Source organism: Nerophis lumbriciformis, linkage group LG10 (assembly GCF_033978685.3).
Source record: "Nerophis lumbriciformis linkage group LG10, RoL_Nlum_v2.1, whole genome shotgun sequence".
Lineage (NCBI taxonomy): Eukaryota > Metazoa > Chordata > Actinopteri > Syngnathiformes > Syngnathidae > Nerophis > Nerophis lumbriciformis.
The window spans coordinates 11,547,154-11,564,281 of NC_084557.2; the positions used below are offsets into that span (position 1 = coordinate 11,547,154).

The 17,128-nt window shown below is 37.0% G+C and overlaps 1 protein-coding gene across 5 annotated transcripts in view; it reads left to right on the forward strand.

The window, feature by feature from the left end:
* Positions 1-17,128, forward strand: part of znf423 (zinc finger protein 423) — a 292,736-nt gene that overhangs the window by 248,233 nt on the left and 27,375 nt on the right. For all 5 annotated transcript variants that reach the window (XM_061970271.2, XM_061970270.2, XM_061970273.2 and 2 more), the window contains 2 exons: positions 4,534-4,665; positions 10,234-10,349. In XM_061970271.2, coding sequence (XP_061826255.1) covers positions 4,534-4,665; positions 10,234-10,349 — 248 coding nt within the window. The remainder of the gene's footprint in view (positions 1-4,533; positions 4,666-10,233; positions 10,350-17,128) is intronic.

A 17,128-nucleotide genomic window follows, 5' to 3' on the forward strand; every position in this document is an offset into this window, starting at 1 on the left:
TTATCATTTCACCATGTACCAAATAAAATAGCTTCGAGGTCCGTAAGCAAAACCAGAATTATTCGTACATTATAAAGCGCACTGTCGAGTTTTGAGAGAAAAAAAGGATTTTAAGTATGCCTTATAGTCCGAAAAATACAATAATTCAGTCACCTTATAACTGTGACTTAACATCAATCATGAGCATAAAGACAACATATTTTTGTAAAAAAAACATTTCAGAAAACACACACAACAATGAATCCTGACAATTGATTTAAAAGCAGTGCCTCCCACAATCGCTCGATGTGTGCCGCCCACCATGTGGGCGGCACACCCCCCCACTGCGTCAATCTCCCAGTCAATGATAATGAACTTCTATCGCTCTCGCCATGCCTCGGACACTCTGGCGCCGCACACAACCAAGCAGCCTTTGAGGTCGGTGTGTGTCTGCGTGTGCGAACAAGGGGATGTTTGGGGAAGCCGACCGTGGAGCATACCGACCACATAAGCCGGTGTGGCACCCGACACACACAAACACACACACACACACACACACACAGCTATTGAGGCAGGATTAGGGCACCCTTTTGTTGTCCTTTGAGGCAAGAGGAGAGATGGGAATATGTGTGTGTTGTACTTGTCAGTGTGTGTGTCATGGATGTGTGACCGAAGACGTTATTAACCTCACAATCCCCTGCAGCTTGTGGTGCTAAATAGTGTGTGTGTCGCTTGTACTTGTCTCCCTTATATTTGGTTCCTATGTCCTGCATAGACCGCAGGGATAAACATTATGGATAGAAATACAGTAAGTAGGCTGGGCGATATAGTATCATCGTTTTTTTTATATTGGTCGATATCAATAATCCCAAAATTAGAGATGTCCGATAATATCGCCTGATAAATGCTTTAAAATGTAATATCGGAAATTATCGGTATCGGTTTCAATAAGTAAACTTAATTACCTTTTGAAACGCCGCTGTACGGAGCGGTACATATCCGGTAAAACACGGACGTAGTCATATAATATATGCGGCTTTTACACACACATAAGTGAATACCATCCATACTTGATCAACAGCCATACAGGTCACACTAAAGGTGGCCGTAGAAACAACTTTAACATGCGCCACACTGTGAACCAACACCAAACAAGAATGACAAACACATTTCGGGAGAACATCTGCACCGTAACACAACATAAACACAACGGAACAAATACCCTGAAGCCCTTGCAGCACTAACTCTTCTGGGACGCTACAATATACACCCCCGCTACCACCAAACCCCTCCCTCCCCCAACCCTGCCCATCTCAGTCAACAGTATACTGTACGTCACAGGTGTCAAACTCAAGGCCCGGGGGCCAGATCTGGCCCGCGGCATCATTTCATCTGGCCCACTAACACCTGGAAATGATATGTGTCAATAAAGTACTTCATATTTTCTCACTAAATGTAACAGATTTTTTTCATTTTGACAGGAAAAAATATATGTACTGCTTGAAATTGCATACCTTTTAAACTTTAATAGTATCCATTATTGCAACAAATTATTATTATTATTATTATTATCAAATAAAAGATATATTATATTGTATATATTATATAAAAATATAATATAATATAATAATATAAAATATCAGTATATATTATATACTGTATATACAATATGTAAATATTACATACTGTATATGTTATATTTTATATTGCTAATATGGTAATGTTTTAGTCTACTTTATACCTATATTTGTGGATCAATAAAGTTTGTCTAAGTCTACATTTTACAGTATATTATCATACTTTCCAAAGGTGTTTTTGTCTAAATAAAAATACTTAACGACCCATCAAATTCATAAAAATGACAAAACATTTTACTTTGTTGTTTACAGCATGTTATTGTGGATTGAAAAAAAACTACAACAGTTTTTTGCGTTAAAATTATGTTGACAGAGCTGCCAGTTTTTTACTGTAAAATCTACGGTTGTTGTTTTTATATATATATATATATATATATATATATATATATATATATATATTAGGGCTGCAACTAATTAATTTGATAATCGATTAATCTGTCGATTATTACTTCGATTAATCGATTAATAATCGGATAAAAGAGACCAACTACATTTCTATCCTTTTCAGTATTTTATTGAAAAAAAAACGGCATACTGGCACCATATTTATTTTGATTATTGTTTCTCAGCTGTTTGTACATAAAAAATTGTTTTAAATAAATAAATAATTGCCACTAGGGCGGCGCTAAAGAGCCGCACGCCGCGGGTTGCCGACCCCTGCTCTAGACAAAGACTTAAAAAGTTGCAAGACTATCTTTGAATTTAAAAAGAGTTACAAAAAGACACAACTGGAATTATATCAAACTGATTTTTGATTTTGATTGGACGTGTCATTTTGAAAATGCTTGAACGAAAATTAAAAGTATTTTGGAGTTGGGGTGTTGGTGGAGGGAACAGTGATAAAGTCATCTAAAATAATTTGTGCTAAAAAGGGGGCAGACAAATATAAGAATAGTATTCTTCCATCTGCTCCTTTCCGATCATGGAAATGTATAAGAAACAAAAAAAACAATGAAAGTCTCAACTGTATATGGTTTGTATATATGCATTTTCATGAAAGGAATAAAAAGAAATTAAATGATGATGGAGGGAATTCAACAACAAAACATCAACTTTTGAATGTGTGTTGAAAAGTCAATACTACGCCGCTTGTTTCTGATGCCAAGTAACTTACATTAGCAGGCATGTGATTTTTCCGTCTAAAGTCGGAATTCCGTCTTTTTTAATCTCGGGAAGAAAAAAAATTATCTCCCGTTTTTCCGTTTTTTTTCCCGACCCTAAATCAAGATTCGAGACGTAGTTTATATTACGCCGTAGTTGATTGGTCGATATGTTCCTTGTGACCAATCAGGACATCTGTTATGAATGATGACGTTAATAACGTCATCATTCATAATGGTTATTATTACCGCAATTTTCCACATGTAAACGATGTCGGTTCTCGAGAGAAAGGACGCTTTACGAGTAAAAGAAATTTATAAACATGTCAAAAATAAGTTTTGATGGGACTGGATGGAAAGGGAAATCACTGATACTGTTGGGAAGAAGGAAGTTACGACTTTGTTCGGTGATTTTATTCGGAAAATCGATCGTCCGGGAAAGGTTTTGTGCACGTGGTGTCATCATACTTGCCAACCCTCCCGGATTTTCCGGGAGACTCCCGAAATTCAGCGCCTGTCCCGAAAACCTCCCGGGACAAATTTTCTCCCGAAATTCAGGCGGACTCAGGTCCTCCACAATATAAAAAAGCGTACCTGCCCAATCACGTTATAACTATAGAATGATGGAGGGCGAGTTCTTGATTTCTTATGTGGGTTTATTGTTAGGCAGTTTCATTAACGTCCTCCCAGCGTGGCAACAACACACAACAACAGCAGTCACTTTTTTGTATGCCGTAAAGCAGTTCGTCTGCCGTAAACAGCAATGTTGTGACACTCTTAAACAGGACAATACTGCCATCTAGTGCATTTGATGAAAGCACTTTTGTGCGTGCCACACATCAATGCATCATCAGAGAGGGTGTTCAGCATGGTTAGAAAAATAGTGACAGAGAATAGAACAAGGATGGACAATTCAACCCTTAACTCAACAATGAGTAGATGAGTGTTATGTGTGTGTATATGTGTAAATAAACGAACACTGAAATTCAAGTATTTCTTTTATATATATATATATATATATGTATATATATATAATAAAATAAATATATATATATATATATAGCTAGAATTCACTGAACGTCAAGTATTTCTTATATATATATATATATATATATATATATATATATATATATATATATATATATATATATATATATATATATATATGAAATACTTGACTTGGTGAATTCTAGCTGTAAATATACTCCTCCCATTTTAGCCACACCCCCGTCCCACCCTGACCACGCTCACCCCCACCCCCTCCCCCCACCTCCCGAAATCGGAGGTCTCAAGCGTTGGCAAGTATGGGTGTCATGATAATATTGACTATGGATCACAAGGTTTGAAGGCTTTGGAAGTACATGCGAAACGCCAAAAACATATGAAACAACTTGAAGCAAGGTATGTTCTATTAATGAAGTTTTCATGTCTTTAAACACTAAAATATTTTCTTCAAATGGTGCTGTCTTTGTTAATTTTAGCATGTTAAATTGGTGAAAAACCAGGACCTGGCTGGGGGCCTACGTCCCCCAGATCCCCGGAAATGTTTTCAGTCTTTTTCATTGTGGTCAAATCACATGCCTGCATTAGGAAAGCACATTAGAACGAGGTCGTCATGTCATACCCTCCACGTCCTCCGACGGCGGTGTGCATACCATCCCCGTAGCATCTACCCGCCGCTACCTGACGGTGTCAGTTCGTGTCTGCGCAAAACATCTGTCGTGAATGTTGTATTATTAAGTGTAAAATATGTTCCTGCTCTCATACGGCTCCATCCAACCTTCACGCGCATATGTATGTCTGTGTCCTATTTGCAGAGGAGGGCATCAATCACGAGTGCAAGCTGTGTAACCAGATGTTTGACTCACCTGCCAAGCTGCTCTGCCACCTGATAGAACACAGCTTCGAAGGCATGGGAGGTACCTTCAAGTGTCCCGTCTGCTTCACAGGTGAGATTAAAGACGGCACACGTTCACCTTGAAGGACAGCAGCAAAGGGGGACTATTGCAGGAATATGTCTGAACACGAGTAATTATGCATTTTCCTGTCTGTTTTTAATACTCTACGATGGCATTTTGGTTGAATACATTCACAATTTGTGTTTGTGTTGCAACCACTTTTTGGCAGGTTTTATTTAGCCTGAATGGTAGCTTCACATACATAATTGGTGTCATCCTTTTTGTCAAACTCATTTTTATTTGTATCGCTTCTTGAATGTATATGTGTAATAGCCTTGTTAAACAAATTTGATTATTATACAAAACCCAGTGAAGTTGGCTTGTTGTGTAAATGGTAAATAAAAACAGAATACAATGATTTGCAAATCCTTTTCAACTTATATTCAATTGAATAGACTGCAAAGACAAGATATTTAATGTTTGAACTAAGAAACTTTATTTTCTTTTGCAAATAATCATTGACTTAGAATTTAATGGCAGCAACACATTGCAAAAAAGTTGGCACAGGGGCATTTTTACCACTGTGTTACATGGCCTTTCCTTTTAACAACACTCAGTAAACATTTGGGAACTGAGGAGACCAATTTTTGAAGCTTGTCAGGTGGAATTCTTTCCCATTCTTGCTTGATGTACAGCTTAAGTTGTTCAACAGTCCGGGGGTCTCCGTTGTGGTATTTTAGGCTTCACAATGCGCCACACATTTTCAATGGGAGACAGGTCTGGACTACAGGCAGGCCAGTCTAGTACCTGCACTCTTTTACTAAGAAGCCAAGCTGTTGTAACATGTGGCTTGGCATTATCTTGCTGAAATAAGCAGGGCCGTCCATGATGACGTTGCTTGGATGGCAACATATGTTGCTCCAGGACCTGTATGTACCTTTCAGCATTAATGGTGCCTTCACATATGTGTAAGTTACCCATGCCTTGGGCACTAATACACCCCCATACCATCACAGATGCTGGCTATTGAACTTTGCGACAGAACAATCCGGATGGTTCTTTTCCTCTTTGTTCCGGAGGACACGGCGTCCACAGTTTCCAAAAACAATTTGAAATGTGGACTCGTCAGGCCACAGAACACTTTTCCACTTTGCATCAGTCCATCTTAGATGAGCCCGGGCCCAGCGAAGCCAGCGGCATTTCTGGGTGTTGTTGATAAATGGCTTTCGCTTTGCATAGTACAGTTTTAACTTGCACTTACAGATATAGCGACCAACTGTAGTTACTGACAGTGGGTTTCTGAAGTGTTCCTGGGCCCATGTGGTGATATCCTTTACACACTGATGTTGGTTTTTGATGCAGTACCGCCTAAGGGATCCGAGATCTCGGGCATTCAATGTTACGTGCAGTGATTTCTCCAGATTCTCTGAACCTTTTGGTGATATTACGGACCGTAGATGGTGAAATCCCTAAATTCCTTGCAATAGCTGGTTTAGAAATGTTGTTCTTAAACTGTTTGACAATTTGCTCATGCATTTGTACACAAAGTGGTGACTCTCGTCCCATCCTTGTTTGTGAATGACTGAGCATTTCATGGAGGCTATTTTTATACCCAAACATGGCACCCACCTGTTCCCAATTAGCCTGTTCACCTGTGGGTTGTTCCAAATAAGTGTTTGATGAGCATTCCTCAACTTTCTCAGTCTTTTTTGCCACTTGTGCCAGCTTTTTTGAAACGTGTTGCAGGCATCAAATTCCAAATGAGCTAATATTTGAAAAAAAAATAAAGTTTTTCCAGTTGGAACGTTAATGATCTTGTCTTTGCAGTCTATTCAATTGAATATAAGTTGGAAAGGATTTGCAAATCATTGTATTCTGTTTTTATTTAGGTGAAGGTAAAGGTGAATAGCACATTTTGATGTATTTATTTTGATAACCCCCCAAAAATTTTTGGGGATATCTTGTTGCATGATTAGATCATATTAACGTACAGAACATATTCAATTGCATGGAGTACAATATTCTGTCAAAACTGAAAGAACACTAAGTAATTTTCCATCTGGCAACACTAATATACACTAGAGAAGAGCATTAAAGATAACATAAAACATTGCTTGTGTGCATTACAGTAGCGCTGCTGCCATTAGTCTGAACATTAAAATCACATGCACTTATGAACGTGTGAATACTTAATTTTTATCACCTCGTCATTGTGTGAATGCTCCAAAGCATTCACACATATGCTTTTCTTTCTTCTTCTTCTTCTCCAGATTTTGGCGCGCTCTACCTTCCACATTTTTCACCCGATTCAAACCGTTCCAACTTCAAACTGTTCAGCCTATTCGGGAATCGCGGGCTTTCCCCTTGAAAAACTCCAAAGATTCCCAGTTTTCCCAGAATTCCAGGTTTTCCGGGACATTTTTCCCATTCAAAATGAATTGGCCATTTTTCAAATTTCCACCATTTCCACATTTTTTAACCGATTCAAACCATTCCACCTTCAACATATTCCACTCATCCTGGACATTCAAACTATATTTGTTCCCAGTTTTTTAAAAATTCCAGGAATTCCCAGAATTCCTTTTTTTTCAAACCCTTTTTTGACCCTTTTTTCTGGGGACTACTCCCTCCACATTTTTCAACCAACTTTAACCGTTCTACCGTGAAATCATTCCTCTAAATCGGAACAAAAAACAAGGTATTTTTTTGAACTGGAAAAATTCCCGGTCTTCCCGTAAGTCCTTAATACCATTTCTCAATTAAAAATGTTACTACTTCAACATTTCTCGACCGATTTGAAAAATTCTAACACCAACCATTCCACCTTTTAACATTTTCCAAAAAAATTCCGCTTTTCCCGTAATTCCCATTGAAATGAATGGGACATTTTTCAAAGTTCCACAATTCCCACATTTTTTGTCCGATTTAGACTTTTCCAACTCCAATTATGTGCTTTCCTTGAACAATTTAGAAAAATTCCCAGATTCCCAAGAATTCCAGGTTTTCCGGGACATTTTTCCCATTCAAAATTAATTGGCCATTTTTCACATTTCCACCATTTCCACATTTTTCAACTGATTCAAACCATTCCACCTTCAACATATTCCACTCATCCTCGACATTCAAACTGTATTTGTTCTAAGTTAAAAAAAAAAAATCCAGGAATTCCTTTTTTTTTCAAACCCTTTTTTCTGGCGACGCCTCCTTCCACATTTTTCAACCCAATTTAACCGTTCTCCCATCAAATCATTCTTCTTAATCAGAACAAAAAACAAGGTATTTTTTTTAACTGGAAAAATTCCCGGTTTTCCCGTAAGTCCTTAATACCATTTCTCAATTAAAAATGTTACTACTTCAACATTTCTTGACCAATTTTAAAAATTCCAACACCAACCATTTCAACTCATTTAGACCATTCAAGTCTTTTAACATTTTCCAAAAAATTTCCGCTTTTCCCGAAATTCCCATTGAAATGAATGGGACATTTTTCAAAATTCCACAATTCCCACATTTTTTGTCCGATTTAGACTTTTCCAACTCCAATTATGTGCTCTCCTTGAACAATTTAGAAACATTCCCAGATTCCCAAGAATTCCAGGTTTTCCGGGACATTTTTCCCAGTCAAAATTAATTGGCCATTTTTCACATTTCCACCATTTGCACATTTTTCAACTGATTCAAACCATTCCACCTTCAACATATTCCACTCATACTCGACATTCAAACTGTATTTGTTCTAAGTTCAAAAAAATTCCAGGAATTCCCAGAATTCCTTTTTTTTTTTTCAAACCCTTTTTTCTGGCGACTACTCCTTCCACATTTTTCAACCCAATTTAACCGTTCTCCCATCAAATCATTCCTCCTAATCAGAACAAAAAACAAGGTATTTTTTTGAACTGGAAAAGTTCCCGGTTTTCCCGAAAGTCCTTAATACCATTTCTCAATTAAAAATGTTACTACTTCAACATTTCTCGACCGATTTGAAAAATTTCCAACACCAACCATTTCAACTCATTCAGACCATTCAAGTCTTCTAACATTTTCCCCAAAATTCCCGCTTTTCCCGAAATTCCCATTGAAATGAATGGGACATTTTTCAAAATTCCACAATTCCCACATTTTTCGTCCGATTCAGACATTTCCAACTCCAAAATATTCAGCCCGTTCAAAACTGTGTGCTGTCCTTCAACAATTTTGACAAATTCCCAGATTCCCAAGAATTCCCAGTTTTCACGGACATTTTTCCCATTCAAAATGAATTGTCCATTTTTTAAACTTCCACTATTCGCACATTTTTCAACCTATTCAAACCATTTCAACACCAACACATTCCACTCATCCAACTAACACTTTCCCAAGTTCCATACCAAATTCTGTTGTTCCTGGAAATTCAAACTCTTCAACATTCAAACCATTTCACCATTCAAACTATTCTTACATTCATACTGCATTATGTCAATCATTTCAGTTCAACTTCAGCAATGGAGCATTCACATGCTATTCCTTCAGGAATTGCCTCATCTAGTTATGGGGTATTGTCTGTAGAATTTTAAGGACAAACATGAATTTGTACAATTTTAGTATAAGGCTGCAACATTACAAAATGTGGGGGAAAGTGAAGCACTGTGAATATGTCCCAGATGCACTGTAATGGCCATTTATTCCAGTGTTCTCATATTTGGTAAGAGTTATTGTGTTAACCCTTTAAACTGCAGCAGTGGGGGCTCTTCTAGCTGGGGGCATGCAAAAACCATGCATAAAAGATGACGCGATAACACCAATCAAATGCAAATACATTTGAATTCCTTCTGAAGTCCCAAAACACAAAGCAGATGACTCGCCTGCGATGAGGATTTCCCATAAATTTGACCAAAAACCACATTCTGTCCCTGACTGGCTGTCCCCTCCTGCCCTCTCCCTCACACACTCTCCATGTCACCCCACCGCTATGTTGCCCCCCCCCCCAGTTGTTGAGTGGACTTGTGTGCCCACTCCCAGGTACACAGCAAGGCTTTAAACTTTAACTCTATTCCTTAGTGGCTTATGAATTAGTAAGACGGGTACCTCTCCTGTGGGGAGGCTTAATAATTCAGCACCTACACTCGGTGAAAACCAGAAGTTTACTGAAACAAAAGGGGAGCAAAAGAAAGAAAGAAAATAAATTAAAAAAAAACAACAACACTGGAGCAGAAGTTAAAAAAGAGGAGATAATTTATTGATAAATAGCACACGGTCTGCTGAGGATAGCTCTTCTTGTTTCTCAGCTTATTTCCCTTGCTTCCTCCTCTTTCCTCTTGTAACCCACACTCTTCATCCTTTTCTGGAAGACTTGCTTTAAGACATGCGATTATTTGTATAGCTATTTATTGTTCTGGCTGAAAATACTGTGGTAGTCTTCAGCCCCTCAGTCAATCAGACACATTGTTTCAGTGTTGGTGGAGTCACACTAGAGGTGTTTATGTTATTGCAGATGATCTTGTTTTATACGTTTGTGTGTATATATATATATATATATATATATATATATATATATATATATATATATATATATATATATATATATATATATATATATATATATATATATATATATTATATCATGTGTTCTTCCTTTCTCAGTGTTTGTACAAGCCAACAAGCTGCAGCAGCACATCTTTGCTGTCCACGGTCAAGAGGACAAGATCTACGACTGCTCCCAGTGTCCTCAGAAGTTCTTCTTTCAGACTGAACTGCAGGTAAGGATGGCTGCCTAGTGTGTCTTTCATCCGTCCGTCTGGTCTGAATCACGTCGAGATAAGCGGATGCCGAAACCAGTCACTGCTTGTACTTTAGTTAGAATGGGTGATCAGGTAAAAGGTCTTAACGCTTGGTAAGTCAATGGTGTTTCCCAAAGGAAATATATTGATGGTGTAGGGAATGGGTGACATATTTGTTTAATTTGCATAACTGGTAACTACGGTTTTGCTATATACGATATAAATTAAGTTCTTCCACAGTGCAGCCTTATCACTAATCCTCGTCACAAAAAATAAATTGTTTTGAGGAGACACTCAAAAAGTGTCTTGAAGATGGTCTGTAAAGCAAAATGTATGCAAAATGTTCACCAAAGAATCACCATGACTTGTTATGTAGACCATAAGCAAGTGTTTTAAATGTAGGGGAAAAAATCATAATATGACCCATTTAAGTTGGTCCTTAAAGGACTCATAGTATCTTTATTCTGGCAGTCATTTTCCATAATATCAATTAGTTTTTGATTATTCATAGATAACTGTGTTTGGAATGCCACCTTATCATCACTTGACTGGATACGTGGCCCCCTCTTGGTGTGTTGTCATCTACAGAACTGGAGCCCATTTACCCGCATACACAGTGGAGATAAAAGCATATAAAACTTTTTTATTATTATTATTTTTTTTTCCAAATGTTCTTGTAATCAAACCATATTTTCGGTATATTAGATGGATTTTTGGCAAAAAATTCCAACTAATATACCGAAAATATGGTATATTTTACCTAAAAATTACATAAAATATACCGAAAATATGGTCTGATTACAAGAACATTTGAAAAAAAAAAAAAAAAATTTAAAAATGTACCTAAAAATTCCATCTAATATGCCGAAAATATGGTCTGATTACAAGAACATTTGGAAAAAATAATAATAATAAAAAAATTTACCTAAAAATTCCATCTAATATACCGAAAATGTGGTCTGATTACAAGAACATTAAAATAATAATAATAATAATAATAATAAAATGTACCTAAAAAATCCATCTAATATACCAAAAATATGGTCTGAGTACAAGAACATTTGAAGAAAAATAATAATAATTTAAAAAAAAAATGTACCTAAAAATTCCATCTAATATACCGAAAATATGGTCTGATTACAAGAACATTTGGAAGAAAAAGAATAATAATTAAAAAAAATTACCTAAAAATTCCATCTAATATACCGAAAATATAGTCTGATTACAAGAACATTTGAAAAAAAAAAAAAAAAAATGTACCTCAAAATTCCATCTAATATAACGAAAATATGGTCTGATTACAAGAACATTTGAAAAAAATAAATAAATAAATAAAAATTGTACCTAAAAATTCCATCTAATATACCGAAAATATGGTCTGATTACAAGAACATTTGAAAAAAATAATAATAATAAAAAAATGTACCTAAAAATTCCATCTAATATACCGAAAATATGGTCTGATTACAAGAACATTTGAAAAAAAAATAATAATAATAAATAAAACAAATGTACCTAAAAATTCCATCTAATATATCAAAAATATGGTCTGATTACAAGAACATTTGGAAAAAAAAAAATAATAATTTTAAAAAATTACCTAAAAATTACATCTAATATACCGAAAATATGGTCTGATTACAAGAACATTTGAAAAAGTATATGAATAAGAAGACCTAAGGAACCTGTTTGAACGAGTAAAACTATTATTCTGATCACTTAATTGCATGTTTTTGTCACCCTGGTCCATGATTACTTTAAAAGTCATATGTTAAAAAGTTAAAGTTAAAGTCACACTGATAGTCACACACACACACTAGGTGTGGTTAAATTACCCTCTACATTTGACCCATCCCCTGTTCCACCCCCTGGGAGGTGAGGGGAGCAGTGAGCAGCAGCAGTGGCCGCGCTCGTGAATCATTTTGGTGATTTAACCCCCAATTCCAACCCTTGATGCTGAGTGCCAAGCAGGGAGCCAATGGGTCCCATTTTTATAGTCTTTGGTATGACTCGATGGTTAACATTACAACCCCTGGAAAAAATGGAATCCCCAGTCTCAGAGGATGTTCATTCAGTTGTTTATTTATGTATTTTTAAAAGGAAAAAAAAGCAAATAACAGACATGACACATAACTTTAGTCATTTTAAATGGCAACTTTCTGGCATTAACTAACTCTAAAATAAATCAATAAATTGTGACATCATATTTAGGTCCAGAACTATGAAATAAGTGTTAATGTCATCAACATTAGAGCGGCGTTTTAGCCAGGTTCCACTGCACAAATATATATTTTTTACTTTTATATTTTTATTAAATAATTTGTTTTCGTTACTTTTGCCCTAAGGTATTTCGCAATTCATCTTGTAGTGGTCTGATCTAGGTCCTGTCAAAATAATGCCATTTATGAATTTGTGTGTGCATGCATGTGTTCAAATAGGAAGGCACCATAAGTCACCCAAGAGTAGGTCTTGGACCAGCTGTGGCCTGGTCCTTGATGAGGTTAATGCTTGCTCTTTCATTTCCCGTGTCATTATCTCCCCCCGTCGTCTTGCTGCAGACCAGTGACCTGCTCAAACTGCTGGCCGAACACCAGTCAGTCAAGTTTGACCTGTCGCTCCTTCTTGGAGAACTCCAATCGAACTGAGAAATGATCTGTTTAGGTACAGATTGTTGTGTTCATGCCACAACTACACTTTATTTGCAAACTAGGATACATAAAGACAGTGTGTTGCACACAAACTGTTAATAATTGTGTGGACGTTGCTTCCTAGCGGTTCCACTGTAGACACGACACAAGAGCCAAGCGTGCATTTTTTAACACAATTTTTAATGTACATAGGTTTTTCCAAAATCTTTCTCCTGCAGAACGTGACTTTTTAGTCACGTCCGTATCCTCTCCTCCTCCTGCTCCCGGCCGCTTACTGTTAAAGACAACAGATGATTAGATTAACACGTACCACCTGTGAAATCTAATCATCTGCCAGCTGTGTCTCGCCGTCAGCACTGCCACGCCCTCGTCTGATGGTGCTCTGTCCTCAGCACCATGGACAGAGGCGGTGACCTTTGCTCCTGCAGGCAGCGCTGGCCACGTCTCCCTCCACAAATTGATAGTGAATAATTAAAACACTGCAGATTAAGGTTGTCCCGATACCAATATTTTGGTACCGGTACTAAAATTATTTTTATACTTTTCGGTAATTTTCTATATAAAGAGGATGCCAAAAAATGGCATTATTGGCTTTATTTTAACAAAAAATCTTACGGTACATTAAACATATGTTTCTAATTGTCCTTAAATAAAATAGTGAACATACTAGACAACTTGTATTTTAGTAGTAAGTAAGCAAACAAAGGCTACTAATTTGTCTGCTGACATATGCAGTAACATATTGTGTCATTTATCATTCTATTATTTTGTCAACATTATTAAGGACAAGTGGTAGGAAATGAAATATTAATCTACTTGTTCATTTACTGTTAATATCTGTTTACTTTCTCTTTTAGTATGTCCTATCTACACTTCTGTTAAAATGTAATAATCACTTATTCTTCTGTTGTTTGGATACATTACATTAGTTTTGGATGATACCACAAATTTGGGTATCAATCCGATACCAAGTAGTTACAGGATCATACATTGGTCATACTCAAAGTCCTCATGTGTCCAGGGACGTATTTCCTGAGTTTATAAACACAATATAATTTTTTTTTTAAACGAGAGAAGATGTTGTGATGCCAAAAAATATCGACGTAGTCATAGTAGTATGGACTAGATATGGTACTGTACTTGGTATCATTACAGTGGATGTCAGGTGTAGATCCACCAATGGCGTTTGTTTACATTTTGACGCCGGTGAGCTACGGTGTGTAGTGAAGCATGTTTAGCTATTCCTCGTCCTGCAGGGATGATACTTGTAAGAAACTTACTTTATTTGTCGCCATGGAGGCGAGGATTAGTGATTTAGAAGTAGCTAAAACACTGCCGACTGAAACTGGACTTTAGCCGCATGTCTTAAAGCCCCTCTTCCTGAGGGCGTTTCAGTGTTATAACTTCACCTTTATTGTTAGTTTTTAAGCCAAAATGCGTCCATTCTCCCTTTTCTGTCTACACACTGTGTCTGCTTGTAAGTACTCTGTGATTGTGCGCTGCCGAACATGCTCCTCTGCTAGTAAAACCAGCAATGTCATGACGTGACGAGGGGGGGTGGCGGACCGGTATTTTTCAGAGGCGGTATAGTACCGAATATAATTTATTAGTATCACGGTACTATACCAATACCGGTACACCGTACAACACTACTGCAGATTATTGTCATTAAGTCCGAAACAGAGTCATGGCTGTCATTTTAGAAAAAAATATTAAACTTCATTCCTCTAAGTATTTTATCTTAAACCCTTTGCATTGAAAAACTAATCGGAATTGTGTCTTTCTATTGGAAGAACAGCCTTAACATACTTCTACACCAGATCCTCAGAAACAACATTTACATGATGTGTTCCCAACTAGACAAACTTGCGGCACAGACCCACACAAAGTGTCAGTGATGTAGGATTAGTGCTGGCGGGCATATGGCCGCTAAGTCCATTTAACAGCAGGCTAACCGTTGGACCCTGTCGGTTAATGTCCACACAGACACAACTCACACCTCACACACGTCCATCCCTCACCTTAATGCAGCGTCTCACTGAATGATGAACCTTGAAATGAGACACAACCACAGAACTGGTGCAGATGTGTCAAAGTCGTTTTCACTGAGGGCCACATCGTAGTTATGTTTGGCCCCAAAGGGCCGCTTATAACAGTGAATACTATTATTACACTTTTTTTTTTTTAATGCATTTTATTAGTAGATTTGTTTTTTAACGAAAATGTAAAAAAAAATTCTGGTAAGTTGCAATAATTTCACCTCAAAATGTAGTGTATATTACTGTAAATGGAAAAACATTAATGCTGTTTTTATGGTGAAAAAAAAGGCAGCTCAGTTGCCAGAATGTTACTGTAAAATTTACATTTGTTTTTTTTACTGTAAATTTAAAAAAGTGCAATTTTACGGTAAAATTTGGGCACCTGAGCTGCCATTTTGTTCGGTTTTTTTAACTGCAAATCAACTGTATATTTATTTTGGTGTATTACTGTAAATACCAAAACGACACCACAGTTTATTACAGTAAAAAAAAAAAAAAAAAAAAATTTCATTTAGAGAAAAATGCTGTAAAAACCACAGTAAATTTCACTATTTTACCATGAAATCTACTTTTGCATTACACAATTTGATGGATAACTTGCTTTGAAATCATTATTATTAGTATTTATTTCTATTTAAAAAATGTCTAATCATATATTTTTGCATAATTAGACAGTATTTAAGTTAACATAATTTGTACATGGAGTACTTCTTTTTTTTTCTCTCCCAAAATAGATAATGATAAATAAATGATAAATGGGTTGTACTTTTATAGCGCTTTTCTACTTTCAAGGTACTCAAAGCGCTTTGACACTATTTCCACATTCACCCGTTCACACACACATTCACACACTGATGGCGGGAGCTGCCATGCAAGGCGCTAACCAGCAGCCATCAGGAGCAAGGGGTGAAGTGTCTTGCCCAAGGACACAACGGACGTGACTAGGATGGTAGAAGGTGGGGATTGAACCCCAGTAACCAGCAACCCTCCGATTGCTGGCACGGCCACTCTACCAACTTCGCCACGCCGTCCCCAAAAAGAAAGAATACGTTTAGTAAAAATAGTTACAGTACTTTATTGATGCATTTTATTTCCAGGCTTTTGAGGGCCAAATAAAATGAACTGGCGGGCCACGTCTGGCCCCCGGGCCTTGAGTTTGACACCTGTGATTAGTGGGATCCATGCAATATCTGTATCAGAATTGTGAGCTTTACTCCGAAACTACTCATTACAGTTGGCTGAAGTTGTCCTCTTTTTGACGTCTTTATATCATTTATATCCTCTGAGTTACGTCAAAAATCTTCCATAGAAAAATAAAAGTCCTTAGAATATAAGTAACCTGGAAGACGTTTTGGGCGTGTGGTGGTCAGACAATGTTCAGGTCTCATACACCTTATGCATACATGGTTAAATAACTGATAATACAGGTAAAAGCCAGTAAATTAGAATATTTTGAAAAACTTGATTTATTTCAGTAATTGCATTCAAAAGGTGTAACTTGTACATTATATTTATTCATTGCACACAGACTGATGCATTCAAATGTTTATTTCATTTAATTTTGATGATTTGAAGTGGCAACAAATGAAAATCCAAAATTCCGTGTGTCACAAAATTTGAATATTACTTAAGGCTAATACAAAAAAGGGATTTTTAGAAATGTTGGCCAACTGAAAAGTATGAAAATGAAAAATATGAGCATGTACAATACTCAATACTTGGTTGGAGCTCCTTTTGCCTCTATTACTGCGTTAATGCGGCGTGGCATGGAGTCGAAGAGTTTCTGGCACTGCTCAGGTGTTATGAGAGCCCAGGTTGCTCTGATAGTGGCCTTCAACTCTTCTGCGTTTTTGGGTCTGGCATTCTGCATCTTCCTTTTCACAATACCCCACAGATTTTCTATGGGGCTAAGGTCAGGGGAGTTGGCGGGCCAATTTAGAACAGAAATACCATGGTCCGTAAACCAGGCACGGGTAGATTTTGCGCTGTGTGCAGGCGCCAAGTCCTGTTGGAACTTGAAATCTCCATCTCCATAGAGCAGGACAGCAGCAGGAAGCATGAAGTGCTCTAA